Below are 19,685 nucleotides of genomic sequence, written 5' to 3' on the forward strand. Positions count from 1 at the left end.
ATATCTATTGAATAATTATGTTTATGGATAAAGATATGACTATTCATTTGGGTAGTTATATCTCTATGAAAAGATATGAGACCTGCTATGAAATTTGCAGGACACACCAGAAAACACATCAAAAGTTTCTTTTTATTCTTCCATCATATTTTATATTCCTAGATTGTATTAAAAAGAAAAAGGAAGTTGCAGGTGAACTGGGTAATTTTATAATTTAAATTATTGTAAAGTCTAAACATTATTAATAATAATATTTAAAATTTGATGTTAAATGATATTTACATCATTCATCTCTTATTTTCTTCAAAATAATTTTTTTATTTTTTAATTAAATTGTTGCTCGATTAATTTGTGACACCAATTTCAGTCAAGAAAATCATATTAGTATTATATTATGGTGCACTAAGATAAAAATAAGCATTACCTAACAAATGTATTTATAAAAAATAGGTATAAAAAAATGGGACTCTGGTTTTTGTTTTTTTTATTCTTTAGGTACTCTTATTAATTTTTGTTTTTGTAATACTTTTTATACAAAGACAAGTTAAATATTTTAAATTTAAATTTAAATTCAATTTTATATATCAGTCGAATTTCTTTTTAATTTATTTATTTGATTTTATTTTTTAATAAAAATTTTCACTAAAACCTTCTAAAATAATAATAAGTTATCTTAAATAAAAAATTTATCTTTAGGGTTAATATATAATTAATTCAATAAAAATTAAAATACTTAATTTTACTCGAGGTCAAATATAATATAATTTAAAATTTAATTTCATGGAACTTAATATAATTTTAAAGTAATTAATTTTTTATTATGTTTAATTAAAATGAAGGAAAATAAATAAAAATACATTAAGGTATTATTCTCTTTTTATTTAAAATTTACTTAATTGATATCACGAGTCAAATGATACCAAATCAATCATAAAAAAATACAATAAAACCAATCAATTTTAAACTAGAAATTCTATCATACGTGTATGCATGTGGAAACCACATATTTAAAACATGGGTGTGTGTTTAAAAATAATATACATCAAATTATGAAATGTAACATCCCAAAAACTGGGTTAGAAGAAATTGAGTTTTGAAACTAGGTGTGGTTATTTTTCGATTTTGAGTCTAGATTTTGGAAATTCTTGACAAGTAAGTTGATCTTTATATGGTTAAGTGTTCTGGTTATGTGAGGTTCTAGATCTTGAAATTTTGCTATTTTTTTATTAAACCCCTATCTTTGGACATATGAGCTATAAGTTAATTTCGATCAATTGATGATAATGATGAGCCTAGTGGTTTAATGGATAAACCTCTGTGTACTCTTTGGTTTGGTGTTTGAATCCCTGCAAAAGTGATAAGAAAATTTTTTTTCTTTTCTTTTCTTTTATGCTGCCTTGAGAAGTTGTTTAGTTTATTTTTATAATTTAAAAATAACTAAATTCATCTTTTAGAAACTCCTATCTTTTTTGGAACATCAATTCTTCTCATTCTTTTTTTTTCTTCTTTCTGATAACTCCGCTACTAGTTTTGTTAAAGAGATTGTGTATCTCGTCATTTTCAACAAAAAGATTAACAGTGTAAGTTTGTAGTCAAATTTTTGCTAATATTCGCTATTAATCGCTATTTGTTAAAACTGAAATGGTTTTGTTTGTTTTGTTAAATTTTGTTTTTAAGGTTTCAGTTGGTTCTCTTTCTTAGGTGAAAGGATTGCATATCAAAGTTCTCCACCAATTTAAGTACTTGTATTGTTGGATATGAGCCGGGGGGTTAAGAGTTTTAAGTTCGATTTTGGTTTGTTTTGAAAGTTTTCGATGAAACTTTGGCTATAAATATGTTATCATTTGATTGAGGTTTGATTGTCATTTTAGGGACGGGAGTTCATCCGTGTTGTTTCTACATCGAATCCGTATCAAGTGGGTATCAAAAACCCAAATTTTTGCGATTTACGAACGCTGAAAAACAATGCTTTCGACGCCACACAGTCGTGTGGTAGGCAATGGGTACCACACGACCGTGTGGTAGATCGTGTGCAGCACTGTTAAGGGTCATACGGGCTAGGAACATAGGCGTGTATCCAGACCGTGTAACTCACTGTTTGGGACCACACGACCATGTGCGAGGCCGTGTGACAAGTCGTGTGAATCACTAACAGAGCCACACGAGCGTGTTCTAGGCTGTGTGGGTTACACGGGCCAGTCACCTAGGGTGAGTGGATCCACATGGGTGTATGGGTCAAGATTCTGAAAATTTTCCCTAGGGCCGTGAACACCGTCTGGATCGAACGTAAGCCTTCCATAAGGTCTGTATGATCTATACTAAGCTATAAAACTCAGGAATTATTGATCTGTTAGTGTATAATCAACTTCCTATACTTATGTCTATTTTGATTTAAGATAAGTAAAAGTGATTGCTAATGTATAATGTACTCCTGTTTGGATGCGTTGAGGTATGTTAATTATCCAGGTACGATCCATATTCTATTAAGTCTAATGGTACGCTCCTATGTTACTCTGTTGATTAAGAATATGTGATATTGGAATATGTTGAATTGATTGGTATTAATTCTAATTTATAACCATGAATATGAATTCATGGCAATTTGATGTGATCTGTTGAGGTTTGATAAATTTGTTTTACAAAGCATGGACTCACATGCCTATTGATTTTGTTATTGTATGATAGCATGATCTACATGCTTATCACTCTGACTCTTTATGTGCATGGCATGACATATTGCATGGGATTTGGGATGATGTGAAAGGAGGAAATTTCTGGCAGTTTAATGATCTGCATTATCTGGTGGTTTATCCACAATTCTGTTTTGGCAGCTTGACTGCAATATAGTGGCTTGACCACATGTATCTAATCTGGCAGTTTTAACTGAAAATTTAGGTGACACTGTCCATAATTATCTATTGGTGTGTTTTGGTTGGACAAATTTTGGGAAACTCTATTTTAGTGTGTAGCAGAGTTGGGTAGGATGTTTTCTGATAAATCTGCACTCTGGTTGGTTTTCAAAAATACTGCATCGACATGACATACATTTGTTGTTCTGCTTTGTTCTATTTTGTTTTATTATGATCTGTTGTACTACCATTGTTGAAATGTCTGTGATACTCTGGATCTGTTCCGTGCAGGTTATATGACTACTATTAGGTTCTCTGCGTTACTACGATTTATATGTTGTGATATGTTTATTTGTATTTGAGTTTGGTTATATAATGTGCTTTGTAGCTCACCCTTGTCTTATCTTTATCTGTTCAGGTAAAATTTCTGACTTAGGACCGGACGACGTACGAGAGTTCGGATTATTTTTACACTGATGTAACTATGATTTGAATTTTTGGGTTTGTAATATGTTTTTGAACTCCCATTGCTTTATGCCAATCTCGTTAGTAACTGGAAATTTCTAACACGAAACTACAAAATCACTTAAGTCGACTAAAATGGATTTTTGGTTTTCAAAGTTAAGACTCCGGAAAGTTTTCTACTACAAATTAGGTAAAGTTTTGAGTGTTTTCTGAATTCTTATCGAAACCTGTTTTCAACGCATTGATGTAACTCCTTCAGATTTGGCTTAAACTTCTAGGCCGGGTTTAAGATGTTACATTTAGTGGTATCAGAGTCATGTTTGCAAAACTTAGGCTGTGGTTTTCATTTCAGAGCTCTTCCTGAAAGATGTTTTAAGTATTTGGAACTTCTGACTGACTTTGTGATTTGAGATTTCTGAAAAGTGTGTTCAGATTTTGATTATTTTCGTGTGTGTAAATAGAAAATTTAAGACTCTGACATCAATCCTGTAAGTATCTCCACCTTAGCTATATTAAATAAACTAACACATATCGTAGTGTTTTGGTTATTCTGTCCTAGCTAAAACTATGGAAAATTCTGTGAAAACCTCCGTTAAAACTTTAGACTTAGGATTGTTAACAAACCTAAGTTAACTCATAAAATTTCTAAAATGATAGATTAGTATAATGTGTACACATAACCTTGTTGTGTGAGGGCAAGTTGGATATAGTCGAGCGACTTGAGTCAAGTCCTCTTCTCAAAGTAATGAGCGCAATTCGAGAAAGTATGAATCTCTTAGGACACCTAAATCTGAGGGCGGTAATCAGGAAACGTTGGGCGTGCGGTGCCTTGGGTTATATTTAGTGAGTTGTACGAGACTCAATTTGAATCTGTGGGTCAAGGGTCTATAATTGAGCAACTCTAAACTGTGAGAGGAGTACGAGTTCTATTGATTCAAATCTGTAAACTAAGAATCATTAGCGATTTTTGTGATGTGTTTTTGTGGTAATTTGCGTTGATGAATAGAAAGTTGTTGGAAATAGTGTTTGGTTTTGTATGGAATCTTAGTTGCACAGTGACAGCGTAGTGGTCTATATGAATGAGAACATTTTAGATTTTGTGGTTTAAAGATTGATAAGACTGTGAGAATTTTGGGGATGAAATTCTTTTAAGGGGGAGAGAGTTGTAACATCCCAAAAATCGAGTTAGAAGAAATTGAATTTTGGAACCAAGCATGGTTATTTTTCGATTTTGAGTCTAGATTTTGGAAATTCTTGACAAGTAAAATGATCTGGTTTAGTGGTTAAGTGTTTTGGTTATGTATGCGAGGTTTTGGGTTCGAATCTTATCTCTTGAAATTTTGTTATTATTAATTAAACTCCTATCTTTGGACATGTGGGTTATAAGTTAATTTCGATCAATTGATGACAACGATGAGTCAAGTGGTTCAATGGATAAGCTTCTGTGTACTCTTTGGTTCGGTGTTTGAATCACTACGAAAGCGATAAGAAAAATGTTTTTTTCTTTTCTTTTCTTTTATGCTGCCTTGAGAAGTCATTTAGTTTATTTTTATAATTTAAAAATAACTAAACTTATCTTTTAAAACTCCTCTCCTTTTTGAAACGTCAGTTATTCTCCTTTTTCTATTTTTTTATTTTTTTCTTTCTGATATCTCCGCTACTGGTTTTTTTGAAGAGATTGTGTATCTTGTCATTTTCGACAAAAAAATTAACAGTGTAAGTTTTTTGTCGAATTTATGCTAATATTCACTTTTAATTGCTATTTGTTAAAACTAAAATAGTTCTATTTGTTTTGCTAAATTTGTTTTTAAGGTTTCAGTTGGTTTTTTTTCTTAGGTGAATGGATTATATATCAAATTTCTCCACCGATTTAAGTACTTGTATTGCTGAATACGAGCGGTGGAGGGGGGAGGGTAAGAGTTTAAGTTCGATTTTGTAACACCCCAAACCCGACCGGGACAGATCGGCCCGAATTCGAAGTGTTATATTAGCCACCGAAGTGACTCTCCAACTAATGACCACCCGACGGACACCCAACCTTATAACACCTCATTTATGACTAATTAACTATCATTTATTAATGCGGAAGCAATTTGTGAACCATTTTTAAACTTTTTCTAAATATTTAAACCTAAGGCTATTTTGGTTATTTTACCACCTAAGGTTAAACTATCCCAATTTTATTTCTAAATAGTTATCGACCTTTTTTAGTCAAATTTTGCAAGCCTTAAAATTTTTAGCTTAATTCAAGTTCATTTACTATGTCTAATTCAAGTTTTATTATTAGGGACTAAATCGTAAATATTATAAACTTTTAGTACATTTTCCAAATTGAAAACTAAGGGTGTTTCTACCAAATATTAACAGTTACAAGTCTAATCCTAAAATATTATTAAGTTTCCCTATCATTAAAGGCTTCAATTAATCTAATCAAGTTTTAGGACTAAATTATAAATTAAGCAAATTAGAATACTAGATTACAAAAACTAAAAATCAAAACCCCAAAAATCCACACACCCATGTGAAAATGCACACACCCGTGTGCAAACCAGTGCTCCTATTTTGTCAAAAATTCGTTTTAATTACTCGATTTTACATATTTTACTTACCCATTAAACTTGAAATAGCTACAATTAATTACCATAAACATTCACACATCTCCAATTTAATTTATTTACAACAAATATGAAACAATTAATCAAAATTTAACACCCAATTACATGCTTATAAAAAACCAATTAATTCACACAAGCTACATACCTTAGTCGCAAGCAATCCACTCCATGGTAAGCTTCAATTATTAGTATAAAATACATGCTTCATACATTGTGTTATCAACCACCATACGAACACTCATCAACATACCATAAATAAAAAATTAATTAGACATAAAATCATGTATTAAAGCAATTATAAAATCACCAAAATTAAAGTCCAAAATTTAACGTCCAATGTCCATTACAAGTCAAATAACACTAGTCCCAAAAGCATCACAATGCCCTTATGTAGTCTTTAAATTAAATTTCTTAAGCCACTACCTAGCCTTATTCTTGGATCGCCCTTGCACTCACTTCTTAATTCCTTATGCCTGGAAATTATCTGCACAAAATGTGAGGGTGTAAGCTTAAAAAGCTCAGTGAATGATAGTAAAAACATCAAGTAATTTGTACCCAATCATGCATAAATCAAAGCAATTAAGCATTAAATTTTCAGTCACAACAAGTTAACATTTCACCATAACATCACATGTTATTTCAAGAATTAAGAATCAATTTTTCCATGGCATGTAAAATCATCTTTTAACACATTAAGATTCAATTATATTGGCATAATACATCCATAGCAATAAGTAAATGTTTGATCATACATTGGATAAACGGATTTCTGAACTCCCACAAATCAAATACAGTCCTCCGAATTGAGCGGGCCGAAGCCACATGTTCCCTTATAGCGCCTCAAATAACCCGATGAGTTAAGACTCAAGCTCAACACTCCCTTATCTACTCCAAACAAATTAGTCCACCAAGAGCCATATACTCACAATATCACAAATAATGGTGAGTACCCACAAATCCTATGGCATGTCAATTATATCCAATGAATCCACCAAGCAATGTTGTCAATATAATCATACATACAAGGCATAAAATCTATTGTTTAATCAGTTAATTTAGGATGTTAAAATGCAAGTAAAAGCATGTTGCTAAACAATTTTAACATCAATAAAATTAAGCATAACAAATATCATTTTCCCAATATTAATATACCACTTAGAACACATTTATCAAATGTTCAATAAATCAGTAATTCATGCTCAAAATATCAATTTATTTCATACAATTTAATCATGCTAAAAGCATAATACACAACTTACCAAATGAATTGCCATTTTGCTCTTTTATAAAATAAAACCTATTTTTTCATATCCAACCATCCAATATGCAATTAAGTCATCAATAGCACCAATTAAAACTTTAATTTAACACATAATCAGGTCAATTTATCAAATTACCCTTAATATCACTCACCTCTAAACTTAGCTTTTTAAGCAAAGATGTGTTCAAACAAGCAAGTTTGAGCTTCAATTTTGATTTGTATGTTTCTCCTCTTAATGCTGAGCTTTAACAGAGACAAAGTATGCATTACATACTAACAATAACAACAAGAAACACAAAATTTGATAAAGTATATGAATCTAAATCATTACTCTAAACTACCTTACCGATGTTGCACAACTAAGTCGAAATATGAAACTCCTCAACTAAACTCCCTTTTCAGCACCTCAAATCACTTCTAATATTCATTCCTAGTACAATAACATGTATGCTAAGTGTTACTTTCATCATTTAATTCGTTTCGTAATTTTTCAGAAAAATCATCCATGTTCTTGATCAAATTCGAATTTCTCAAAATTGATCCATAAAACGTGTTTAATCTTTTGGTTTAAGATTAAAAACCTCTTATTAGACCTATTTTGAGCTTAGACATCCATTAATATTTGGATTCCAACTCAAAATTAAAGATCCACCATTGTCAATCCTCAGTTCAAGAAAGAAGAAATTAAAGTTTGAAATCCATTATAATTGCTTTAATTAACAAATAATGATTGAAATCAACTTAAAAATAAGTTTAGAGATGAGGATTACCTTCAATTGAACTCAAATCATTGATTTTGAAGTTTGAATCAAAATGATTGAAGAAATTTAGATGACTTTTTGCCCAACTTTGAAAATTATTTTCAGAGATTTTAGAGAGAATTTTGGGAGAGAAAAGGTTTAGATCTATTCTATGGTATTTGGTTTATGAAAACAAGCAAAAAAAATGAGAGAAAAAACTCTCAATTCAAGTGAAAAATGAGTGAAAAGTGAGGTAATTGCAGAGTTTTTAAAATTGAAAACCCCACCTGATGTTCAAAATTTAGGGAATTTGCCATTAGGTCACTCCCCCTTTTCCCTTGTTTTACAATTTGCTCATTTCCTTCCAAAATTTTGAAAATATAGTTTATTTGTTGCAAAACCTCTTACACATTTCCTTTATTTTTAAAATTAGTCCTATTTAATTAATATTTTAAATCACCCAATTAAACCCCCATTTTAAATTATTTTTTAAATTTCAATTTAACCCAAAATATTTATTTTTACCCAAAAATTATTTAAAACCATAAAATTATTTTTTCTAAAAATATTTTTATTTTTCGGAATATTATTTACCAGTTTTTAGATGAAACTAAGCTAACTAATTGAGAATATAAATCGCTAATTAACTTGATTAATTCTTAATTTTCACTCGGAGTTCGGTAAACTTACCCGAAACTACTAGACCTATTTTCGGGGCCTTATAGATTTTGGGTTTGTGTCGAAAGTTTTCGACGGAACTTTGGTTATAAATATGTTAGTTATTGAAATAGTTATAGAGATCATTTGATTGAGGTTTGATTGTCATTCTAGGGACAAGAGTTCATTTGTGTTGCTTTTGCATCGAATCCGTATTAGTTGGGTATCAAAAACTTGAATTTCTGCAATTTGCAAACGTCAGAAAAAATGGCCTTCGACGCCACACGGCCGTGTGGTAGGCCCTGTGAGCCGCATGACCGTGTGAGGCACTATTTAAGGTCACACGAGATAGGGACACAAACGTGTGTCCAGGACATATAACTCACTATTTGGGACCACACGGCCGTGTGTGAGGTCGTGTGAGTCACTAACAGAGCCACACAGATGTGCGCTAAGCCGTGTGGGCCACACGGGCCAGTCACCTAGGCTGAGTGGATCCACAAGAGCGTATGGGTCAAGATTCGGAAAATTTTCCTTAGGGCCGTGAACTCCGTCTAGATCGAACGTAAGCCTTCCGTAAGGTCTGTATGATCTATACTAAGCTATAAAACTCAGGAATTATTGATATGTTAGTGTATAATCAACTACCTGTACTTATGTCTATTTTGATTTAAGATAAGTAAAAGTGATTGTTAATGTATAATGTACTCCTGTTTGGATACGTTGAGGTATGTGAATTATCCAGGTACGATCCGTATTCTGTTAAGTTTGATGGTACGCTCCTATGTTACTCTGTTGATTAAGAATATGTGATATTGGAATATGTTGAATTGATTGGTATTAATTCTGATTTATAACCATGAATATGACTTCATGGCAATTTGATGTGATCTGTTGAGATTTGATAAATTTGTTTTACAAAGCATGGACTCACATGCCTATTGATTTTGTTATTGTATGATAGCATGATCTACATGCTTATCACTCTGACTCTTTATGTGCATGGCATGACATACTGCATGGGATTTGGGATGATGTGAAAGGAGGAAATTTCTGGCAGTTTAATGATCTGCATTATCTGGTGGTTTATCCACAATTCTGTTTTGGCAGCTTGACTGCAATATAGTGGCTTGACCACATGTATCTAATCTGGCAGTTTTAACTGCAAATTTAGGTGACACTGTCATAATTATCTATTGGTGTGTTTTGGTTGGACAAATTTTGGGAAACTCTATTTTGGTGTGTAGCAGAGTTGGGTAGGATGTTTTCTGGTAAATCTGCACTCTGGTTGGTTTTCAAAAATACTGCATCGACATAGACATACATTTGTTGTTCTGCTTTGTTCTATTTTGTTTTGTTATGATCTGTTGTACTACTATTGTTGAAATGTCTGTGATACTCTGGATCTGTTCCGTGCAGGTTATATGACTACTATTAGGTTCTCTGCGTTACTATGATTTATATGTTGTGATATGTTTATTTGTATTTGAGTTTCGTTATATAATGTGCTTTGTAGCTCACCCTTGTCTTATCTTTATCTGTTCAGGTAAAATTTCTGACTTAGGACCGGACGACGTACGGGAGTTCGGATTATTTTTACACTGATGTAACTATGATTTGAATTTTTGGGTTTTGTAATATGTTTTTGAACTCCCATTGCTTTATGCCAATCTCATTAGTAACTGGAATTTCTAACTCGAAACTACAAAATCACTTAAGTCGACTAAAATGGATTTTTGGTTTTCAAAGTTAAGACTCCGAAAAGCTTTTCGTTACAAATCAAGTAAAGTTTTGAGTGTTTTCTGAATTCTTATCTAAACCTGTTTTCAATGCATTGATGTAACTCCTCCAAATTTGGCTTAAACTTCTAGGCCAGGTTTGGGGTGTTACATGAAACATAAGGTTTGAAACTAATAATAATACCAACACATTTGTAATATGTACGAAATTAATAAAAAATAATTTAACTTGTAAGTAAAAGAAAATTGAAATAGGTATTAAGATATTTAAATGCACTCTAATTGTTTATCATGATATTATCATTTTTCTATAGCAAGCCAAATAGTTATCAAGTTAGTTAAAAGAAAATTCAATATTAAAATTCTTTTTTTTTTTAAATTAAATATCGAGTTGTCTTGTGACACTTATGCAATCAGTGACATGATCTATATATATATACCCTACAGAGCATGATTACGAATCAACAGACCCCGTTATCGAGATATGGGAACTCAAATAAATAAAATAAATAAATTGTATCGAATCTATTTTCTATTTTGGAATGAACAACAACCAACTAACACTTTGACTTTTCTTTAACTTATTAGATGTGACAGGACTCAGCCCGTATGGAGTAGAGACATGGTCGTGTGGCCAAACCATGTAATAACTTATGCCTATGTAACTCAGGGTCACACAGCCGTGTCGTCAAGCCGTGTAGTCAAGCCGTGTAACTCTCTGGGATCGTGTGAACCTAAAATCACCAAAATTAAATAGAGCGCACGACCGTGTCGTATAATTGTGTGGGGCACATGGCCGTGTGGCAGACCGTGTCTCAAGCCGTATGTACCTAAAAACACCTTAAATCACAAGACATTTCACACACCTTTTCTTAGGTTACAAGCCATGCATTAACTAACATCCAAACCTATTCAAAATATGCCAAAATATGCCAAAATATACCAATTCACAATCAGCTCATGTGCCTAACCAATTTGCCCTTATTAGCACCACAATTTAACCATAAACAGCAATCATTTAAAAAAAAGATATAATTAACATGTTAATCTCATTCAGTCATCAACTATGACTCAAATAATATATGCCAAAATCATACATTTATACCAACTTTCCAAAGGCAAACATAGTCAACCTAAAAACCATAAGATACCAAAACCAAAATGACCATTTCCACATTTATTCACCAAATAAAACACCAAAACTAACTACCATTTCAATACATAAAAAAACCAACTCATGCTTACCATTCAAATGGTATAAATCGTCATCTCACAAAATAGGGTCAATATGACATTTCAACTAGCTACTCTACATTCATCACAAGGTTAATATAAAACATAAACTTAACATTTTATAACAACTTTAACCAAGCTTGCAAATTCAACAAGAACTTTAAGTTCAACAACTTCAAAACCCAATACACATGCCATAAAATCGAAATAACGAATTAACATACTATCGAAACAAAAGCTAGATAGTGTAACCTTCGAAGTTAATCCGTCCAACCAGTTTCACAAAATGTTAACTACAAAAAAATAAAAAAAATAAACAGAGTAAGCTTAAGTAGTTTAGTAAGTCCATAGATGAAATTCAAATCACTTACCTCAATTAAACAATTTGAAAACTAAATAACTTAGATTAATTAAACCTGACCATCATTTACGAGAACACATAGAATTAGTATTGAAAATGATTAATCATATGCTTCACGTTCCATAATGATTCAATCCAAGCCAATTCATATATGTGTATATATATCTACTTTTCATCACATTAATACCATAATGAAACATATTTACATGATCATTCTTGATACAAATATTCAAATGATTATGCATCATCATTTTAACATTAGTACATATTTTTATAGCCCGATGAACTATAGTAACATGACTCGGATACTCGAGTTTCCCAAAACACACCAGAGAGCATCGAAATGCTAATAGAGGCACAGAAGTACAATCTCGTACAAGCACGCGTTCTAACCCTATTGGCATGCCAATCGTATCCTAATTGTTTACTACGTTCAAGTAAACATTTAAATGAATTCATTACATTAACAAATCAGAGGCACTTCCACATAAGTAATTCCATATTCTGTAATAATTTACATTAATTTAGAAATCATACCATTCATAGTTCTTAATGCAAAACATTTACAATCTCAAAATTTTTAAGATTTTACAGCAAGTAGCAAGTACAAAAATATATTTATTAATACACTATGAACTTACCAAAATACGGTAGCTATCAACACATGACGACTACTCGATGACTTTTCATTTCTCGCGCTTATCAACTAACTGATCCATTTCTTGATCTATATATAATAATTTTATTCAATTAACCAATACAATATCATAAAATATTTAAATTTACATTTTTGACCCTGTAACAATGTTTTATACTTTTACCCTAAACTTTTACATTTTATACGATTCAGTCCCTAAAATCGAAACTATTTAAAATTTCACATTTAACCCCTAATATTCAAAACCGAACAAATTAGCACCCCTATATAGCCTTTAAACATTCGAAAATTTCAATTTAATATGCTAGATTTTTACAAAATTTCATATTATTCCATAGGTTTAAAACTATCAAAAATTCCTTTTTAACAATCAAGATTACAAATTCATCATTTAATCTCAAGAACACCTAGAATTCATCAATGGCAAGTTTCAAAGCCTTTAACAGTTTTACGAAATAGTCCTTGAGTTAGCTAGATTAAGCTATAATGATCTCAAAAATATAAAATTTACAAGAAACGTATAGAAAAACCACTTACATGCATGAATTTTGTGATAGCCAAAGCTTAAAGCTCTTTAATGGTTTTCTCTCACTATAATTTTGGTGGAAAAAAATCTAAGGAAGAATAACTTGTTTTATTTTTATTTTGTTTATGTTTTTAGTAATCTAATTACTATTTTACCCTAAATAATATCATCACAAGAAACTAATTATTAACCTTTAACCGCCCACATAAATTTATTATGGTCTAAATACCATATAAGTCATCCCATTTTTACTAATTAAACCATTTATTTAATAAATTTCAATAGTGATTAAGTTTTACGATTTTTACGATTTAATCCTTTTTCCTTAATTAACTAACCAAACAATAAAATTCCTGAACTGAACTTTCACATACCAAAATAACAACTTCATATATATTTTATGGGCTTAGATTATAGAAACAAAGTCCCGATACCTCATTTTCTACAACCACTTAACTTTAAAAGCAACTTATTTTGATCTTGACTATTTATTCAACTAGCAAAAATTTATCAAATAAAAATTCAATATAAACTATATTTGACTCGTATAAAATAAATAACAATAAAATACGAAATCAGTGTCAAAATTGTGGTCCCGAAACCATTGTTTCCGACTCCACTGAAAATGGGTTGTTACATTGTAGGACTTTTGGAAGATGGTATTTATACCCTCTAATTTGCTTCCAACCGTTGGGGTTGTCGTGGAAGTTAATAGAGCCGTTGGGGATGAAAATACCAGATCATTAAATTCACCTGCAACAACGAGTATCGATACTTGCTAACAAGGTATCGATAATTTTTACATTTAATGCAAAGTTTAGTGACCATTGTAGCTAAAGATATTGACACCAATGAGCTTTTATCTATACCATATGAAAAGTATCGATGCTGGATCGATACTTAGCTGAATTGCTTGAAAACAAGATGTCGATTTGGTATCGGTTTTAGAATGAGTATCGATATTTTTAAAACTATTGATACTTACTGACTTGTTTTAAAACAATTTTAACTTGGTTGAAAATGCTTAACTCAATTGAAACAATTTAACCTTGATTTTATCATTTTGTCAATTTTGTTAAACTTTAACTTTTATTCAAAAATATTTTAATTTATTATATCAAAACATATTATCAAATAAAGCTAGTTTAACTAATAATAATAAAATCAATATAGTTATGTATTTTTTATTTTTGAAAATTTACACACCTTAAAATATTATCTACTTTCTAATGGCTTCTCACTTCTGGGATAAACTACTCATGTCTCTTGAACAAAAAAAAAAAAACCATATATATAATTACAAGAGTTAATTGCACTATATATATCCAAATTATGACCTCATTCTAAATTAGTCCCCAAACTTTAAAAAAAATATAATTACATTTCTAAACTATAAATGTTCTATCAATAATGTTCTTTCGTTATTAAAATTGTTAATTTAACCACTAAATTAGATATAATATCTCATGTGCCATAATTTAAAATGAAACAGTTGAAACCTTGATTAAGGATTTTGATAGTTCTAATCGAGTTGGGGGGCACTAGTATGGCTTTAGGGGTAATGGTTATAGTACTAAGGTGGAGGGTATTGGTAGTACTGTTGATAGGAGTTGAATTGTGCATGTTGACATTCTTGGGTGACTTGTGTGGTGCTTGTTTGGGCTAGCCACGACTAGTATTTTTTGGAGGTGTTCGATGATCGACATGAAGGTTATGCTTAGTGGTTAGACGAACATTGGTATTTAAAATATCAAAATCAATTAAATAAATCGTTTGAAAATTTTAATCTCTTGATAATGTCAACAGATTTGTTACTATGATATTAAAATTAATGAACATAATTAGTTTAATCTCCTTTTGAAATTTAAATTTGTATTTTATGTTTTTAAATTATCCTTAATGAAATCACTTAAATAACTCATCTTTAATAATTGCATATAAAACCAAATTTCTTTAGATTATATTATTTTAAATATTTTATGCTAAGCTAAAAGCAAAAAAAAAAAAACCTTTTCAATTAAATAATTTTATCTTCTATGCCAAACAAAACACATATTTTTTTCATCAATTATTTACCTAAATGAAGAACAAACAATTAATTTAATTAATTGCAGGGATTTTCTTTGCTTTTGGCTTAGCATTGAAGATTCAAGATCATATAATCAAAAGAAATTTAAGTTTCATAGACAATTATTAAATATGAGTTATTTAAGTTGATTTCTTAATAAAATTTTAAATGTTAGGAGATTAAATTAATTATTTCAATATTAAAATAACAAATTATCACAATTTATTTATTTGATTTTGATGTTTTAAAATTTAAAATTTTAATATTAAAAGAAATTAAAATTTTCGGTAATGGTATAATAACAATTTGATAATTTTTTACTCATCATCTTAGTTTCTATAGCTTTTTTGCTTTAATCTTTTAAATTTTTTTTATCTAGATCAATATTTAAAAAAATAATTTCTTTTAATGTGAAAATGATTTGACGTGTACCTCAACTGTGATCAATGATTTAACATTTGAGTAACTAAAATGAAAGTCTTCTCTAACGGTAGTGATGGGATTGTAAAGATATTTTTTGAGTGACCAAAATGAAAACACCCTAAAAATTAGATGACCAATTAAATAGTTTAACCTTAAAAATTATTTTTAGGAAATAACGTTTCTTTTCTAACATGTTTTAAAAAAAAATTTCTAAAAATAAAAGAAGGAAAACAAAAATGTTGTACAATAAGAGAAAAAATTGAAATAGAAGGACATTTAAAAAGAAAAATAAGAGATCAACTTAATTTCTCATTTTTCTCGTAAGCCTTCCAAAAAAAGAAAATCTAAATTCTGTTCTTCTATGGTCAATCAATAAAGGAATTTAAGACGACGAGTCTTTTTTCTTCTTTTTGCTTTTTAGTAATTTTATCTGGTTGGAATCGGAGGTGGAGGAGGAGGAAGAGGGGATGATTTTACCTTTCTTTTTTCTTAATTTTAGGGAATTTAGGTTTTGAGATCCCGGGGGTGGATTAATTTTAACTTTATAACTGTTTTAATTATGGGATTAAGAAGCAATAGTGTGGATGATGTAGTGGTGGAAGACGGTGACGGAGGTGATGGTGGCGGTAATGTTGATTGCAGAAATGGAGGGAAGTCTTTCGGCTCGGTTTCATGCTCGATTTGCCTCGAAACGGTTACTGATAATGGAGATCGATCGTGGGCTAATCTTCAATGTGGTCATCAATTTCATTTGGGTGAGTCAAAATTCTCAAGATTTTGCAGCTGATTTTGTCAAGAAATATTTTCCTAAAAAAAAAATGGGATTGAAGATCTGGGCTCAATTTTGCTCAGTTAATTTCACGGACGCCTTTAATTGATCATGTATATGAGAACTTTTGAACTTTTTCTTTTTAATTTTTCAATTTTTGCTATTCTTTTAGCTGGATATGATAGTTTAGCTTCATAGAAAAAACATAACTAGTTGAATGAGACGCAATCTAATGGATTTTAGATGTTCCAATAAATTGTTCATTTTTGTGGGTCTATTGCTTTGGCTGATTGGATGATCAGAGTGAATGTTGTATTGCAATCAGTTTCCCCAGATTATTAGTGTCGAAGGGTATCAAGTTAGAAGAAAAAAATTTATGCCTTTAGTTTCACTGATTTTATCGATATATTTTGATGAACAACAGCCTGAGAGGGGCAATTTGAAGGATTTTAGAGTATTCTGTATGTTACATTTGTTGTTTTTGGCAGACCGTGTAAGAAAATGATTGTTTAAAATCCTTTTTTAAGGTTCTAATTTATATTTATATGTTTTTTAATTATTATTTTCAGATTGCATTGGTTCAGCATTCAATATAAAGGGTGCAATGCAATGCCCTAACTGTAGAAAAATTGAAAAAGGTCAATGGCTTTATGCCAATGGTTGCCGTTCAAACCCAGAATTTAGTGTGGATGATTTGACACATGATGACGACATTTATGATCTAAGTTTCTCTGAAATGGTAATGGAGCAACATTGCTATGCAAATTCTTTTCATATAATTTCTGGCTTCATGCCATACCCAAATGACTTTTTATTGCCTTACATACGGTTCCACCATCCTTTTTATTGATTTATTGAGTGATATGTGTTTTTTTGAACTCTTAGTTAATAAACCAAAGTTCTTTCACTGATTTAAACTAATCTTCATCATCTAGGTATGTTTTAAGTACAATCATTTCTGCCCAAAGTTCTTTGCAAACCTATACAATCATGTCTCCATGTTAGTGTTTGTTGTTTGCTTTCTTTATTTGTGTACACTTTAGGCTGACAGATGAGTTGAGTTGAAATCCATTTGCTGCTTACTTATTTTGGCTCTTTCTTTGTAGTCATTTGGAGTTCATTGGTGTCCATTTGGAAGCTTAGCACAACTTCCTTCATCATTCGAGTAAGCATTTTCTCATATATTAAAGGTTGAATCGGAGTAGTTTTCTGCTTCAATTTCTATGCTGAGAAGTGATGATCAGTTGTCTGTTCTTCACATCAAATGTTTGCCACCTTGTGCTTTTTGTTTTTTAAGGGTTAATCTTTGCTATAAACAGAGAGAGAGAGAGAGAGAGAGAGAGAGAGAGAGAGAGAGAGAGACAGAGTTTGGTGGAAATTTTGGGAGAGAGTTGGCATCTTCTTAGTTAGAAACTGATTTAGAAGTTGAGAAAAGGTTCATCCTCTACTTATTATTTGCGGTAACAAGGCTCTGGAATTTAAGTGAGTCCGAGACAAATGGACCTAATTTTAACATCTGGAACAGTAACAATGAAATGGCGCCCTCTTTGGTAAGATTTATATGAATAAATGCCCAAACCTAAATATGTTAGTGCTATGGGCGCATCTACAATTCTCCTTTCATTTCTTTACACATCATTACATTTTTGTTTGCTTAGTTTTGCTTGCCGTGGTCAAGTTCCAACTATTATCTTTTCTTAATGTGTCATTTTCTTCTGTTATTTTTCAGGCAGGGAGAGTTTTCGCCTACAACATGTAAGATAATTCCTTGTTTTGTTAAGTAATGCTTGTTATTGTGGGTTTTATTAGTGAAGGTGTCTGGCCTAATATGCTGATATGAGTTATATTGGAATGCAGATCATGAGTTACTTGGACAACATGCTATCTTTGCTGAACATTCTTCTTCTGCTACTCATCCATGCCAATATATAGCTTACTTTGGGCCAACGATTCATCCCTCTTCCTCAAATTCCAGTGGAAGTATTTCAGATAGTTCTAGCTTCAACGGTCACTGGAATGGTCCATCTGTGCCTAGTGAGATACCTCCATCTTATGCTTTTCCTGCAATGAATCTCCATTATCAAGGTTGGGAGCACCATTCCCCTCCATTCTCTACATCTAACCGTCGAATTGGTGGTTCCGGTCAACCTTCAATTCCACCTGTCAGTCAAAGGTCTGCCAGGAACAGTTCAGATATGCCAAGTCTGGGAACTTTTATGCATCCATTTGTTGCTAGCCACAGGTATAGCCCAAAGTAATGGATTTTTTTCATTTGATTGAGTTTTCACTGCTTTTCGTTTATTCTTTTATGGAAGATGCAAAATCCATCATGTTCTCTTTCCTCACAGTCCTCACGGGAACTCCCAAAAAGGCTTAAATAAGACATTGAGAAAACATAGAGCTTGATTTTTTGGAATGTTTCTTCGTTTGTTAGACAAAAATATCATTCCAAAATATAGAAACATTTAGTTAGAGGGTTACATTTTATACGGTATAGACATCAAACAGAATGGTTTTGTTATTTCTCTGCTGATAATTTCAAATGCTGCATTTCCACAGTTCTGGTACTAGAATAGCAAGTGCAGTTGCTTCCTCATTTATCCCTCCTTACCCTGGTAGCAATGCCCGGGCTCGTGATAGAGTTCAAGCTCTCCAGGCATATTATCAACACCACCACCCTAGCACCTTGCCAGCATTACGGACACCCATTGTTTCTGGCTCCCGAAGGCTGGGCAGCCATAGAAGTCATGGTCATGGTCATGGACATGGTCATGTAGGACCAGTGGCCTCTTCATCTGACCATATGGGTGGCTTCTATTTCATTCCATCAGGTACTTCAGGTGGCCGGAACTTTCAAGAGCCCGAAAACCCTATGTCATCTCAGTTCCATGCTTGGGAAAGAGACCATTTATCATCATTTTCACTAAGCCAGGTTGAGAGAGATCCAGGTTGGGGTGCATTCCATGAGGCTGCCACCAGTGGTTCAGATCCCGGATGCAGCTTCCGCCAGAGGCTTGGATCTGGGAGGCCACCTTCACAAAGTTCATAGTGTTTTACTCCTTTATTCCCCCTCCTGGGTGAGGCAAACTATATCTACTATGAATGAAACCATAATGTTATGTACGCTTGAGAGACAGATGAAAGAATGCTTAAACCTGTGGATCCTGGCTGGCTGAAAACTGTGTTAAAAGTGGCCCGAAAACGATCTTTATGATAGCCTTGGCGGTGTGCTTCACTCGGTCTCTACTTCCTTTGGCTTTGAGGATATAAAATAATTAAAAGAAAAAAGAATAACGTTTGATGGTAAAGATGGAATTTAAG

The 19,685-nt window shown here is 31.7% G+C and overlaps 1 protein-coding gene across 1 annotated transcript; it reads left to right on the forward strand.

Annotated features, from left to right (window-relative positions):
• Nucleotides 1-15,817: 15,817 nt before the first annotated feature.
• Nucleotides 15,818-19,672, forward strand: LOC107919886 (E3 ubiquitin-protein ligase RFI2). The gene is made up of 6 exons (XM_016849302.2): nucleotides 15,818-16,350; nucleotides 16,934-17,103; nucleotides 17,471-17,529; nucleotides 18,094-18,119; nucleotides 18,222-18,606; nucleotides 18,924-19,672. The coding sequence occupies exons 1-6, from the start codon at nucleotides 16,155-16,157 to the stop codon at nucleotides 19,411-19,413; spliced, it is 1,326 nt and encodes a 441-aa protein (XP_016704791.1). The 5' UTR covers nucleotides 15,818-16,154; the 3' UTR covers nucleotides 19,414-19,672.
• The last annotated feature ends 13 nt before the right edge of the window (nucleotides 19,673-19,685 follow it).

Source organism: Gossypium hirsutum, chromosome D13 (genome assembly GCF_007990345.1).
Source record: "Gossypium hirsutum isolate 1008001.06 chromosome D13, Gossypium_hirsutum_v2.1, whole genome shotgun sequence".
Lineage (NCBI taxonomy): Eukaryota > Viridiplantae > Streptophyta > Magnoliopsida > Malvales > Malvaceae > Gossypium > Gossypium hirsutum.